Raw genomic sequence first — 15,028 nt, forward strand, 5'->3', positions numbered from 1 at the left:
AATAGAAGAAAGATCATAGTCTGTGTCATAGAAAGGGTGCAATTTTTACTGTATTATATGTTCAAAGTTATTTACGTCATTTCTGCAGAAAGCATAATAGTATTCAAATTTTTTGTTTTATTAATAGAAATAATTACTATCCTGAGTTGCACGATCGTGGTCTCTAAAAATTTTCTTTTTCATTAGTGTTATAAGTTTAAAAGAATTACTCACCATGTCGATTGTGCAAAAAATGGGTTTCGTTTATGTTCGAATACCAGCAAAGCTGAAACTTTTACATTACTCACTGACCAAAGTTACCCCCTCTTAAAAATCACAAATAAAATATTGACAACCAATAATGTTTCTACTGACCTTAATGCTAATCAATTCATTGTGCAGAAATGGTGCGCTGATTTATTGGGTGATCCTCAATGGTTTTGGAAAAAGAAAAGGGTATAATATTCCATCACTTTAGTTGAGAACAGAAATAGAAACGAGGAGGAAGGGGTCAGACTGTCAAATATTCTTAAGGTACAAGGATTCGCCAGTCCTTAATAAGTATTTATGCTACTTCAACATTATCTGACAATTCAGGCCTCCTGAAAATCAAAACACAAGCACTGCTAGAAACAAGCTTTGAACGATTGTCGTTTGAAGTTAGTGCTACTGGGTTGCTAAGAAAAATACAGAATATATTGTGCTTTGAACAATCCTAATATACAGCTATACACCTAGTCCTTTTGTAGACTAATACTAACGGTGTGGTAGTGTCAGATACCGAATATATTGTACCTGACTCAAAAATCTATTTTTCGCCGGAAATATGTTTTGTTCTAATCCAGTCTTATTGTAATCTTTAACACCAGCTTAATTTTTGCAAATGCAAACTTAAAACATTGGGTAATATATTAGGTAATACCATCAGGCTTAAACTCATGTAATGTTCAGGATGTCAAGTTTTTGGTTGCCTGGTTCTTCACTAGTGTTTATTCGTAATATAAACAAATACGACAGTGACCGTTGCCAGTATTGCCACTAGGTCAAAAAAAATGTTGGGCGAGCCATCACAAAATTGTTGGACTAGACAAAAATCCTTGAAATGCAAATTTACGAAACTCATCTTTTCATTTTTATATTGTACTTTTAGAATGCTATAGCGTAATTTCTTTGAGTATTGCATTTAGATTCAAGATACCACTCTCCTATCCTTGAAGAGGGTTTAAATGGATATTTTTTGTTTAAATTTAAAATTTCAATTCCGATTCTTCTCTGGAAAAAAAAATTACTACTTGGAATCAATGTGTCCACATGATTCGAGTTATTTGCTTACAATTCTGCTGTTAATAATAGTAATTATTTGTTTATGGGGAGAAAATCAACCATTGTTACATGATTTTCATGGAAAGATATGAATTATGCAGAACAAGTGACATGAGTTTTAGTAAACCCTGTTTAGCTTAACTTTCTTTGAATGGGACAGGGAGAGTGATTTTTAGTATTTAGAGAAAAAGAAATGCACTTTATAGCAGTTGATTGGGTGAATACCATTCGATATAGGCTAATAAAGAAAATATTTCAATTTATTAGTCTTTTTTTATCGTGACGTATTTTATTACTATAGTTCCTATTACAAGAAGACATCTTGTAAGGCAACTTGACCTAAAACTACTTTTGACCTGTAGAAAAATCAGCACAATGTAGCCGAAAAAAAATGCTGGAAAGTTATTCTTTGACAAGCCTTTTGATATTGATAAATTCAGAAAATGAACAAATCAATTATTTTTTTTAGGTCGCGATTTGTGGGCCATCGCTATAGGTCCTATTCCAAGAAGACACGTTCTAGGACGACCTGAAGTGAAACTAATTGGAAATATTCTTGGCAATGAACCAATAACAAAAGAACTGTTACTGCAATTAATTTCGGTGAATATATAATTTCACTCACGAGACATTTAGGTTAAGATAAAAGTGTTTTAAACATTACTGGTTTCAGAATGTCTATGCTACTTTTACTATTGTACTAAAAAGAGTTGAGTCTGTGTAAGCTAACTTCCTCAGTAACTATATTGACTGAAGTAGTCACAAACCTGGTGGCTGGATTACTTCAAACTATATAATTCAATTTTCAACTGCTGATTTTTCAACTATATGTTAATTGGTCAAGTTCAACTACATAATTTTTAATTTCAAACTCCTTTTGCTAGAATCTTGAGCATCCTCTACCGAAAATATAAAACTTTACATTAGGATAAATTGATTTTTATGATATTCCTTCCGTCAATTTTTGAATTTAAGCCTGGCCACCAATATCATTTTGGCTGTAAGAACAAGTTGTACTTTTAAGTAGTCAAAACATTTTTTAAACAAGTCCCCAAGCCAAATTGATTTTTTGAAATGGGGGATTCCAAGACTGATATAGCAACTTCATAATAGAAGTAGCGAAAGGATAAAAGAAGGTACAAATGAAAAAAAACTTTGCAAAGGTAATTTAGAGGGACTGGGGTGTAATGTAAATAAACCATCTTGACGATGAGAAATGAGACCTGTAGACTTTAAAAAGAAAACTGATATTGATGCTGACTACAATTTAGTCGCTGATAATAGCAACAGATTCAATGACATCGATGGTAATGGTAATGACGTCAACAATAAGTTTTACAATAAAAATGTGTATGTGTTTCTCCTACAATTCTTCAGCAATATTTGCAGGAGGGGGGCATTTTGAATATCCCCTCAAACATTTGTGAAGGTCTAAGACAATATGGAATAAAAATATGCTCCTTCATGTCCCTCATCCTCTTCTAGAAAATGCTATGGCTTTTAGACCTCTACAAATGCACGAAAAAAATGGTTTAGGGCTAATTTTTTTTCTTCTTAATAGTGTCTCTTTCTAAAGAATTATGGGAGAAATTATAAATCTTTGATTATTGTAGTTTTTAATATATCTTTTTTTTTATGAAAAGCAAAGGATACTCTGATGTTGAGCGTTAGGGGAAAAGGAGATTAATTCCGACTTAAATCTGAATAATCAAAAAATTATAGACCGATAAACAATAAAAAATATATGCATAACCTATTTTTCAATTGATTTTCTGGCTTAAGATTTCGCCGGCATAAGGCTCCGGCTTAAGATTTCTTGGCAATCCCAGGCCGTTAAGAATGTCTCTTTTCTTTGCAAAAAAAAGTTAGTATCCTCTATGATACATATATGTTTGCAATAATCGTACTATACATCCTTATGTTTGCTATAATCGTTCCATATTCCAAAATATTCTCTTTTTCAGTTTTTAGTTAATAGCTACCAATCAAATTCGGGTGTAAGATCTCTTTTGAACAAAATGAGGCTACATGTACTGCCATCTATGAATCCTGACGGTGCTGAAAAATATCATAATTCAAATGTTACAATGTGCAGAGGACCAACAGAGGGTAGGTACGTATCGACGTAGTTCTAATTATTCCCAGATTTTGCTTGCGTTCTTTACCACAAAATACTTTTATTTAATTCATCCATAGTCATCCACGGAATTAGTTGTATGACAGTCATACATATATTTTATCTCACAATGTTCTTGTCACGCTGTGTTTGTCATTGATAGATGTTAGGTAGATAGAAGAAATCTGTACAACTGAAAATTATGGTTGACAGATCCACAAAAAAAACTGACACTATTACCAGACTGAAAATGAAAGAGAGCATATAACTTATTCATGCAATTAACAAGAAAGATAATGCAAGGTTTTAAGCTTTTCATGGAAAAAAAAACGTTTTGGTTCAAGGCTTGCATAAAGCAGAAAAATCTATAAATATAGTCTGTGGCTAAACGATGAGGCTACACTTGGCATATCCTACATAAAATGGTTAAGAAATTTATTGTTGCTTGAGGAGTGCCAATTTTACCGTTTTTTTTAGTGTAAATGAATAAAGCAATATAAATCAAGCATAAATTTCACTTTCCAATTCATTTCAAAACAATTATTTTTCATTATATTCCATCATTTACAAGGTATACATAACTGAAAAGCTGGTTGTCAGGTTTGACTGCGGTGTGGCTCTAGCATAAGTATTATCCAGATTTGTTTTTCCTCTGGACTGCGAGAAAGCGCCATCTATTACAAATTTAAGCAAAACTTCAAAGAAAAAGCACGTTCTTACTCTAGCTGTTGTATTGACCTAATTTGAACCTTTGCGCAACTACTGTTAATATGTTTGGTAGAATCAGACAAAAGTCATTTTAAAAAATCCTTTCCTTGATACATTCAAACTCCTTGAGAGATAAAAATCAAATTCTTAGTCTCGTCATCTTTTATTGGTTTGCTGTTGGTTTTCAAAATAGCCAATAGTGCAATTACGATCCATTGGACAAGGGTAAGTGAATATCAATCACATCGTTACCACTCTTAAACGTTCTGACCTGGGCTATCTGTAAAGTATTTTATCTTCTATTTGTATCAAATTTGTATGTAAGGAATGCTCAATTAATTAGCCGCCTTCCAGGTCAATTAAACCTTGTAGATTAACACAACTGGTCAATTCAACTTTGCTTTGAGAGTGACCTTAGCTAGGTACTCAACTAGAAATATTGTTATTTTGAACTATGTTTTTGGTAAAGTAAGCTTTTTTTCCCTTTGCGTAGATAAGGGATACCAAATCACAAGTTGACTAGCGAGAAATATTAGATAAATGTCAATATAACTAAATCTAGAAAAATTGCGCAAAATTTTTTTATGTGTAAATCAAGGGTATGTGGATATTGCTTTCCTGGGGAGGGGGATTTTCTCCTTGGAGAAATCTGCTAGAGACAGTTTTTTTGTCTAAATTTACTTCACCGAGCGAAGCTCGTTCCCCTGGTGCTGTAATTATAAACACGATAGCCACAAGTTTACAACAACCCTAAACGTTTATGCCATTTACTGTTTGTAATTTTATATCTGGTTTCATAAAAGAAAACAATAACTAAAAGTTATTAAGTGGCCCAGTGCCAAGAAATTCTTTTACTAAGAAAAACTCACTTTTTTAACGTTTGTCAAAAGTTCTTGAGCGGTTGATTTTAGTATACGGTGTCATTTTTCTGTAAAATTTTTTTTTAAATAAGGTGTACCTTTTTTAACATTTGAAGGGGCTGGCAGTTTCATTGCTGGAAATATTTGCGGAAAAAGCGGATAGCGATTCTGGGAAAAATGAACTAAGTCATGACTTGGTGCAAAATAAGCCAAAAATAAACTGGATGGATAAAGTGGGTTAGAAACTCCTTCATGACCCTCCACACTTCGCAATGCCAGCTTTATAAAAAAAGACGTATTGCTACTTGCTGGCCCGGAATCGTACAAAGATTTTAAATATATGTAATTGAAGAACTGAATCGGGACCATTAAACCTCATAGCTTCCTCCCTCCCGACTTTCTAGCAGCAATTAAGGCACATTGCCACCTGTTTGAGCCAAAATCATACAAGGGCTCCCAATCTGTGTCACTGGGGGACCAAAACTGGCTCATTGCCTATCCAAAATCCCCTCCCCCATCCTCCTCGAGTAGGAAAGTAGAAAAACATTCCTCAATAATACAAAAATTTTCAATCAGCGTGAGTGTAGACAAAAAGTGATGACGGATATCTTCAGCCCCCCTCCCCATCCTCTGCTCTCCAGTTTGCTGCAGAAAAGTTGTAATTGGTTGTATAAATGGCGGATTTTAGTTTGACAACATTGCACTTATACTATAGAGATTAAAATTGGTTTTGAGCGGCAATATACTGGTCTTGCCTTTACAAAGAGTCATATGCCCTCAACGTATTTTTAACCTTTTCCTTCTTTTTTTCCCCATGTTAAGTTTGTATAGAAGAGTTGGTTATAAAAACTTGGGAAGGGATTCATTCGACTGGAAACCCAGCAGTCTCTCTGTTCCATTTTTGCTATCTGTCTCCTTTCATAGCCTCCAGAGACATCTAATCAGAATTTTTAGATAGTAATTGTGTTCAGTATGTCCAAAAGATCCAGTGAGTATGCTTTCTCGGAGACATAATCCCCATAGTCTCTAGGCCGATGACAGTAAACAATATAAAATGGCTATTGTCTACAAATAGGTTTTATAGACGAAAAGAGAGGCAGGTTTTGATTGTCGATTGCATAGAATTGAATTAAATTTTATTTAAAAAAAAAAAACATACACCGTTTAATCATTTAACAAGTAGTCGCCCTAAAAGAAACAAAGCTCTGATGACAAACGACTACAACAATCAATGTCTATAAATTCAACTGAATAACTCAATATTATATATATATATATATATGTATATATATATATATATATATATATATATATATATATATATATATATATATATATATATATATATATATATATATATATATATATATATATATATATATATATATATATATATATATATATATATATATATATATATATATGTATATACACATATATATATATGTATAATATTGCTTTCAATAAACAATGGTTCCTCATCCTCTCCTCCCAATAAATATTTCTTTGATCTTGTTTTAACTTGCTTTAGATGTTCTGCCGCCTTAATACTCGCCGGAAGCACATTCCAAACACTTGGTCCCAAATAGCGAATCGTAAATTTTCTCCAAGTACTCTGCCTATGCTCAACCACAAGGTTATCCACATTTCTAGTAATATACCGATACAAGCAACTTTAACTCTTATAAAAATGAGAAAAAACCCGGGAATATGTCTCATTCCAACATTGATATTTAAAACTGGTGCCTGATATTCCCTGAGCTGTCCAAAATTCATGATTCTTAACTTTCTGCATCACGACTCTGTCTAATTAAATCTTTCACATATTCTCCAAGTATTTTCACCACTAAAATTTGGATATGTATATAATTTGAGTAGATTGTACTAGCTCATGAAACACAACCGTATAGAAATATAAGGACTAACTATTGCATAATATAAAAGAAGTAAAATTTTATTCGGATTGAAATGTTTCAAACCATGAATAACTCCAACTCCTCTAGCTACTTTAGAAGCAACTAAATCGCTGTGTTGTTTCCAAGATAAATTATAATTAACATAACAACCGCGATATCGCACAAAATTTATCTCATTCAATGGAACTCCTCTCAGTAAAATTTTTCCACGAAGATCGATCGGTGTTCTCTCTCTACTAACTTATAAAATTATTTTTACTCACTTTTACTGATAAAAGGCTAAGACAAGTCAATATATTATATAGTTGAGCCATTACACTATTAACCTTTTCTATTAAATATTCAACATGACAAATATTCAAAATATTCAAGATGATAAAGCAGTGGACCTAGAACAGAACCCTGCGGAACACCAATTTTGATAAAATACTGACCAGAAATAACGTCATTAATGTAACTTGAACAGATCGTCCATTTAAAAAACTTTTGAACTACTTCAGAGGTAAATCTCTGACGCCCAAACTTTCTAATCTACGTAATAAAATATTAAAATGTACTGTATCAAATGTCTTTCTAAAATCCACAAATACCGCAAGAGCATGTTCAACTTTATCAAGTAAAGTATTCACAAAATCCAACAGCATGGCAATGCACAGCATGGGACGTCGAGTGATTCGTCCTGAATAAAATGTGTTTCGGAAATAATTCCTTTGTTTGTCAAAAATCAAACAAACGATGGTGCACAATTTTCTCTATCATCTTCGAGTATTATGGAAGGGTTGAAATAGGTATCCAGTTCTCTTTGTTCGACTTCACACCCCCTTTATGTAGTATGATCATTAGACCAAGAGGACTGTATATTTCTTTCTTTTTTTTGGGGGGGGGGTTAGGTGACCAAGCAGTGGGTCAAGAGACTTTGTGTCCTTGATCAATTTTAAATTTTTGGGGGAATGGCCTCCCGAAATGTGGGCCTTTTAAGGGCTGAAAAAATTGATTTCCGTGAAAACAGGGCCTGAAAAATGTTTTTTGCTGGGATCTGCCCCCTCCCCTGCCTAAAAAAATATGGGGCTCGAAAATAGTTCTAGAAACCTTTTTTAATCAGCTTGAAGCTTTCAAGAATCAGAGAAACCTTGATCAGACCAAGGTCAAAACAAAGATCAGAAAACCATGGTTCGTTTGAAAATAAAGAATTAAAAAGGGCTATTTAACTCTTTTTTTTTTTAGTGCGGCGCGGTAGGGATTTTATCCCTAACATACATAGAGTCTGCGCTAAATAGACCAAATATTTTTTGGGGAGGGGGAAATGTGCTATTGGGTCCTGACTTAGGCCAAGCAACATGTCATCCCCAATCAGTTTGAAATTTACAGCCTCAAGCCAGGAGAAACGTACTGTATAAAAAATCCATTTGGGAGAATGGTTTTCCAAAAATGGGTTCCAAAAAGGGTCAGAAACATATTCTATTTGATCGGCTAAAAGCTTTTATCATTAAGACCTTAGGTCAAGTGGACCGCAATGTACAAGAAAAAGGAGAAAAAAAAATATTAAATTCTCTTAAAAGGAACCAAGGACATGAAACCAGGAAGCTCTTGACTAAGAAAACACTCAGGCCAAAATAATAAGCTTAGGGGTGTAGGCTTTTACAGTGCTCTGATTATTATGTTTTTTATTTTTACGCAGGTTGGTTGCTTCTGTCTATATCTGAAAGTTTCTGGAATAAGGAAACCCCAAGTCAAAAAAAGGAAAAACAATTCTTGGTTCGTTTGAAAATAAAGACCCAAAAAGGGTCATTTGACTCTTTTTTAGTGCCACGCCGCAGGTATTTCTTCCTTAAGATACATAAATTCCTAAATAATGGACATCTACAACACATGAGTAAAAAGACTCCTCCTCACCTCCCATACCCCTACTAAACAATTAATCAACATTCTAAAGATAATATGTTTTTAGAGGGAACTTTAAGGAATCCCACACTCATACTCACTGACTCATCATGCTTCTTTTCAAATACCAACACTCACCTAAATCAACCTGTGAATCAGTTTCTCTTTTATTCGTGAAATTATCTCATCTCCTTTCACTTAGATTAAGCCTGAATAATTGTGCTGCTGGTGATATCTTCCTTCATATTGCAGAAAAATGTTACTGGCATTTATTTCAAAGCTTCAAAACCTTATTTAAAAATTTAAAAATTCAGATGGATAATTAACCGTTTCATTTGGTTCCAAAACTGTGTCGACTGACTTGTCAAGGACTGCCTGGCCTCGAATCTTGGTCAAAACAATGTTGTTGATTTCGTGGACGTCTATATTTTTGGGTGCGAGAATCGCTCTTTCACTTAGCCATTTATTATTTTTATAATTTTTTAGAATATTCGGAAATACTTTTTCAATCAATTCATTTTTGGACGTCACTAAATTACAGAAATCAGCAGGTAGTTGTATACGTCCTGAAATTGAGTCTACTGGGAGCTTTCCGTTTCCAATTGCCAGCAATTGATCTGAAAATGTTTGACCAGAGTCATCGTTTTGCAATCGGACACGCATATTTGTAGTTAATTTTAATATTTTTACGTGTGCCCATAAATTAGAATTTTTCAGGCAAGCATTCATTTCGTCTGCAGGAGTTGATCTAGGTATTATGGGTAATATTTGCCTGAAATCTCCCGCAAGCAATATTAATGTGCTGCCAAAGGGTTTCGACTTCCCTCGCAAATCTTTCAAGCATTGACCCAGAGCCTCGAGCGATTTTTTGTGTGCCATTGTGCACTCATCCCAAATAATAAGTTTGCATTGCTGCAATACTTTACCCATCCCAGATGATTTGGAAATATTGCACGTGGGAGTTTCTGTAAAATGCAAATTCAGAGGCAATTTCAAAGCGGAATGAGCAGTTCTTCCACCAGGCAGCAATGTTGCGGCTATTCCGGACGACGCAATTGCCAACGCTATATCATTTTTTGATCGAATTGATGCCAGAATCAGTTTTATCACAAACGTTTTACCAGTACCTCCTGTTGCATCCAAAAAGAAAATTTCTCCAACGTTGTTATCGACACAATGCATTATCGTATCATAAATGTTTTTTTGTTCCGACGTTAGCTTGGAAATGTTATTTTGTACATACGACAATAGATCACTCGTACGGTAACTTTGTTCACGATCCAATTCTACACATGTCGAAACAGCAGCGATACGGTTAGGTGAAGGCATTCCCAAATCCTGAAGAGGTTTGTTTGCCATACGTACGCACAAATCTTCTATAATAACTAAAGCGTAGTTATAAATTTCTGATGTAAAATCAAAAGTCATATCTGACGTCTCTAACTGTTTTCGATGGAGTATATCTTCGGACATTTTTTACTTATATTTTTCCCATAACTCTGTAGGAGCTGATGGAGAGCAAGTTGTTAAAATGATGCCAAACAATGCACGAATTTGACTTGGGGTTGACGTTTCGCACGCGTCATTGATGCAGTTATCCCAGTGTTGGTCATTCTCCAATAAATTCAGAGCTTGGCATGCACTACGGTAAGTGTCATGTATAGTACCGTTTACAGTTCTCAAATACTCAAAGGATGTCGGACCGGGTACATTCACCAAAAGCAGGCGTAGAAAGAAGCATTCATGTTGATTGGGGTGAACGGTGTAGAGTCTTCCTATCGTGGTATCTTTGAAGATGGTAGGTCGGCCGTCGACTGACTTACCCTGTTTTCGACGTTCAAATACTTTATTTTTAGTATTCCACGTGTAATACGAAGGCACTTCAGTATACAGCAGTTTTTTTGCAAAAGAATCATTTTTGCAAAGCGAAAAAAAAGCTGTTAATTTTGTATCCGGTGGATTCAGGGCTCTTTGTTGCACGTTGGTTTCCGAGAAATAAACACGTTGACCATTCTGTAAATGTACCGCTAAGTGAACAACAGCTGGACTACGTTCATGTATCGGAAATGAAAGAATTCGCCAAACAGCTTCATTACTGCTTATGTATCTTCCAGCCTGATATTGTACGATTTCGTCGAAATCTTTGATTTCGGGCTGCAAGCCAAAAACTGCCATGTCACTGCCTTTGTTGACGTATTTACATATGTATTTGATTGCCTTTAAGGAGTTACAGGATTCAACGTTTATGTGTGCATTAAATGTTTTGATAACAATGGGGAATATGGAACAACCCACTGGTAATCTACTTCGATGGTGGTACCATTACGCTTCTTTATTATTGCTGTTTTACCGCCATCTTCAGTAGATCTTCTTCTATATTGTGGGTAACCATCATTGCCAGTAATTGTGTTGGATACTAAAAGTCGAGGATATTGCTTTGTGCACCTTCCTTTGGCCATGCATGGTGAATTTTCGTTCAGTGCACCGCAAGGTCCATGTATCATATTTTTTACAATAATATCATGTAACCCCTTATCGACATTTTTATCAGGTATTTCAGCGGAAATCACATCATCAATTTCGTTCGAAGTAATTTTTTTATGTAGCCAGATTAGTATATGTGCGTGTGGCAAACCTCGTTTTTGCCATTCCACTGAGTACATCCATCATCGCACTGACCCAAACACTTCAAGTTTTACTATGTAGTTTATCAGTGATTTCAACTTTTGCCGGAAGACACGGGCCGTAATGTCATGCCTATGAACCGCCGATTGTCCTTGAAGTAAAAGCTGCAGTATCTCGTCCCAAGATTGATTACATGTAAATGTAATAAATAAATCTGGACGACCATAGAGAAGAACATACGCAATAGCATCTTGAGCATATTCATGCATATGACGGGGACTGCCAGCATATGACGAAGGTAAAATTGTTAATCTTCCAACGTTTGTGGTATTACCGTCATTTATAACTGCATCTCGCAAATGAATGTATTGTTCAGAGCGGAGCTTGGTCTGATTCAGGCGGATATATAGCAAACGTTCTGATTCAATTTTAGCATACATATCGACGACAAATTGGTGAAACAATTCACGGCATTTTAAAATATAACTTTCTTCATCCTGCCGAATCATTAGTCTATAGGAATAAGAATGCATTGCACTGCATTTCTTATTCATTTCTTTGTTAGTGGCTGGATTCATCAATTTAATATTAAAGTGATAGCCGTCGGCTCCATCCCAAAAAATGATAGGATATTGTAGGGCATCGTAGCATCGATGAGTTTCAGCAATTCTTAACACCTGAGCGTTTCGCTTATGAAGAATAATATCTCGAGGTAAAAACTGATCACCGACCATAACGATTGCCACTTCGTCGATAGTTGGAGCATTGTATCTACGCACATGTTGGCCAGGAGGCGTTTTGTCAGCGGAAATAACAATTTTATGCGTATCAGTAGGCATCAAATCGATGGCTGTTTTGAACAGACGCACTAAATTATTATTTTCGTGGAAAAGATGTTGCAATTGGGAAATGATTGTCCTTTCAACGTTGGGAGAAATTTCGCAACGTCCATTCAATTCAGAATTTCTATCACTGATGAAGTACAATTGTAAAAATTTATGATTCTCGCCTGAGAATGGTAGAAGGGACCCTGCTCTATGATAAATTTGCCCTTTTACTTTGAAAGTAGACATGAATTGATCTGGATTTTCGATTTGGGCTCCAAACGACGTCATTTGGAAACATGAGTTGTATTTTCTGATTTGTGACAAAAAACGCTTAGATTCTGACGTAGTTCCAAAAGGAAAGTCTTCAATGGCTCTGGTGGTGCAGCCAATAGAGGAAGTTTAACTTTTCCTGAGGCGCAACACATTCCCATTGTTTCACCATTGAATTTCAAGGCCTTGCAATAGGGACAAATTTTAGACATTGGCCCGATTTGAACACATCTACTCAAGCTATAATCATCGACTGGGCTGTACCTCAATGCCAGGCGATAACTTTCAGGTTGCTCTGATTCCTCGGCACGCTTTCTTTTCTTACTTTCTCTATCAGCAGCAAGCCTGATTTCTTGCTGTTCTTGTGATTCCTAGGCACGCTTTCTTTTCTTACTTTCTCTATCAGCAGCAAGTCTGATTTCTTGCTGTTTTTGTGATTCCTCGGCACGCCTTCTTTTTTCACTTTCTCTTTTAGCAGCAAATCTGCTTTCGCGTTGCTCTGGTAGTTCCTCGGCACGCTTTCTGTTCTTTCTTTCTCTGTCAGCCTCAAGCCTGTTTCCTTGCTGTTCTTTTGATTCTTCGGCACGCTTTCTTTTCTGACTTTCTCTATCAGCAGCAAGTTTTTTGGCATAGACTCTTTGAGCATCTTCATCGGCTTTTGCCATTGTAAGTTCATCAGTCATTTTAAACTTAAACATTAATAGATTTCTACGTGAACATAGATATTTCTAAAAATGTATATCCATCAGAGCTTATTCTTGAGCCTAGTCATGGCGCTGGTCATGAAGATCATTTCTTAGATTTAAATATTAATATTTGTGATAATAATAAATTAAGTTTTAAAATGTATAATAAAACGGATGATTTTGATTTTGAAGTGATTTGTTTCCCATTCCCTGAAAGTAATATACACTCAAATATCACATATTCAGCGTTTTTCTCACAGTTACTTCGTTATGCAAGGATTTGTAGTAATTATATTGATTTTAAAAATAGATGTAAAATCTTAAGCCAAAAATTGATGTCAAGAGGTTTTTCTGCAAATAAATTAACTTGGCAATTTAAAAAATTTAGTTTTCATTATAACGAACTTTTAAATAAATATCAAAAGAATTATCTAGAAATACTTAAAGAAATTTTTAACTAATTTCGGAGGTTCGAGAAATGTTGTCACAGCGCCATTTATTTTGAATTGTGTTTCTAATTGAGCAGATTTTTTAAAAAATTAGCCACATGGTAAAGATGAATTCTATAATTGTTTAGTTCATTCAGGTTTTTTGCAATGTGTTAATATTTGTGATTTGGTAAAATTTATAATATTTAGTTTACCTATTGTTGCTAAAGGGAGGGATATATTAACAAGATAAGCTTGTTTTGGTTTTACTTGGTTGTTTTACATTTGCTGTTTTTTTTCATAGGCATGTATTTTGGGGGTGATACCTGACGCGGGGATGCCATGGATATTCTGTGGTAGCCACAACACTGTGCTGGGTAGAGAATTTAGAGTGGCGAAACCCTATATAGGCCAGTGTATTCTCCTGATGAGCCCTTATGTTGGGTGTTGCCTCTGAATTATTTGTCTATATTATTTTTTCTATTGTTCGGTAAATGACGACTTATACTTATTGACGACATGACTGCCTGTCCATGGATTATTCTTTATGGTTGATTGTGTGTGGCTATGCTGTTTGACCTATGTGATTGTATGGATGAGTAGGGTTAAGGCCTCATTCAAGTGCTGGTCTATATTAATCACTAATTTAGGAAAACAGTCTTCCTTTTCTCCTTCTGTCTCTTTTTTTTTTTTTTTTTTTTTTTTTTTTTTTTGTGTTTGTGCTGTAGCATTGGTGATTTCTCTTTTCATGATAAAAATAAGTATATATATATAGATATATATATAGATATATTATACCTATATATATAAAAATAAGTTGTCTGTGTGTGGATCTGTGGATCAGGTGACGTCATGTTTGTCCGCATATGACGTCTGAATTATTTCACACTAATACAAAATAAGAAAAAAAACTAAAAAAGGTAAAAACTACAAAAAAAAACTAAAAAGAAAAAAAAACTAAAAAGCTAAAAAACTAAAAAAAAACTAAAAAAAGGTAAAAAACTAAAAACTAAAAAAAACTGAAAAAACTAAAAAAAGGCAAAAACTACAAAAAAAACTAAAAACTAATAAAAAAACTAAAAAATCTAAAAAACTAAAAAAACTAAAAAAACTAAAAAAAGGTAAAAAACTAAAAAAAAACTAAAAACTAAAAAAGAAAAAAACTAAAAAAAGGAAAAGACTGAAAAATAAAAGAGAAAAATAAAACTAAAAAATATGAATAAAAATACAAAAAAAATAAAAAAAGATAAAAACTACAAAAAAACTAAAAAGAAAAAACGAAAAAAAACTAAAAAAGCTAAAAAAATAAAAGAAGCAAAAATCTAAAGAAGGTAAAAACTACAAAAAAAAAAAAAAAAAAAAAAAAATCTAAAAAAGCTTAAAAACTAAAAAAAAACTAAAAAAAGATA

The 15,028-nt window shown here is 34.1% G+C and overlaps 1 protein-coding gene across 3 annotated transcripts in view; it reads left to right on the forward strand.

Moving 5' to 3' along the window:
• The window catches only part of LOC136037125 (carboxypeptidase D-like), a 74,283-nt gene that overhangs the window by 27,630 nt on the left and 31,625 nt on the right, over positions 1-15,028 (forward strand). For all 3 annotated transcript variants that reach the window (XM_065719612.1, XM_065719610.1, XM_065719611.1), the window contains exons 3-4: positions 1,772-1,905; positions 3,267-3,415. In XM_065719612.1, coding sequence (XP_065575684.1) covers positions 1,772-1,905; positions 3,267-3,415 — 283 coding nt within the window. The remainder of the gene's footprint in view (positions 1-1,771; positions 1,906-3,266; positions 3,416-15,028) is intronic.

Source organism: Artemia franciscana, chromosome 16 (genome assembly GCF_032884065.1).
Source record: "Artemia franciscana chromosome 16, ASM3288406v1, whole genome shotgun sequence".
Classification (NCBI taxonomy): Eukaryota; Metazoa; Arthropoda; class Branchiopoda; order Anostraca; family Artemiidae; genus Artemia; species Artemia franciscana.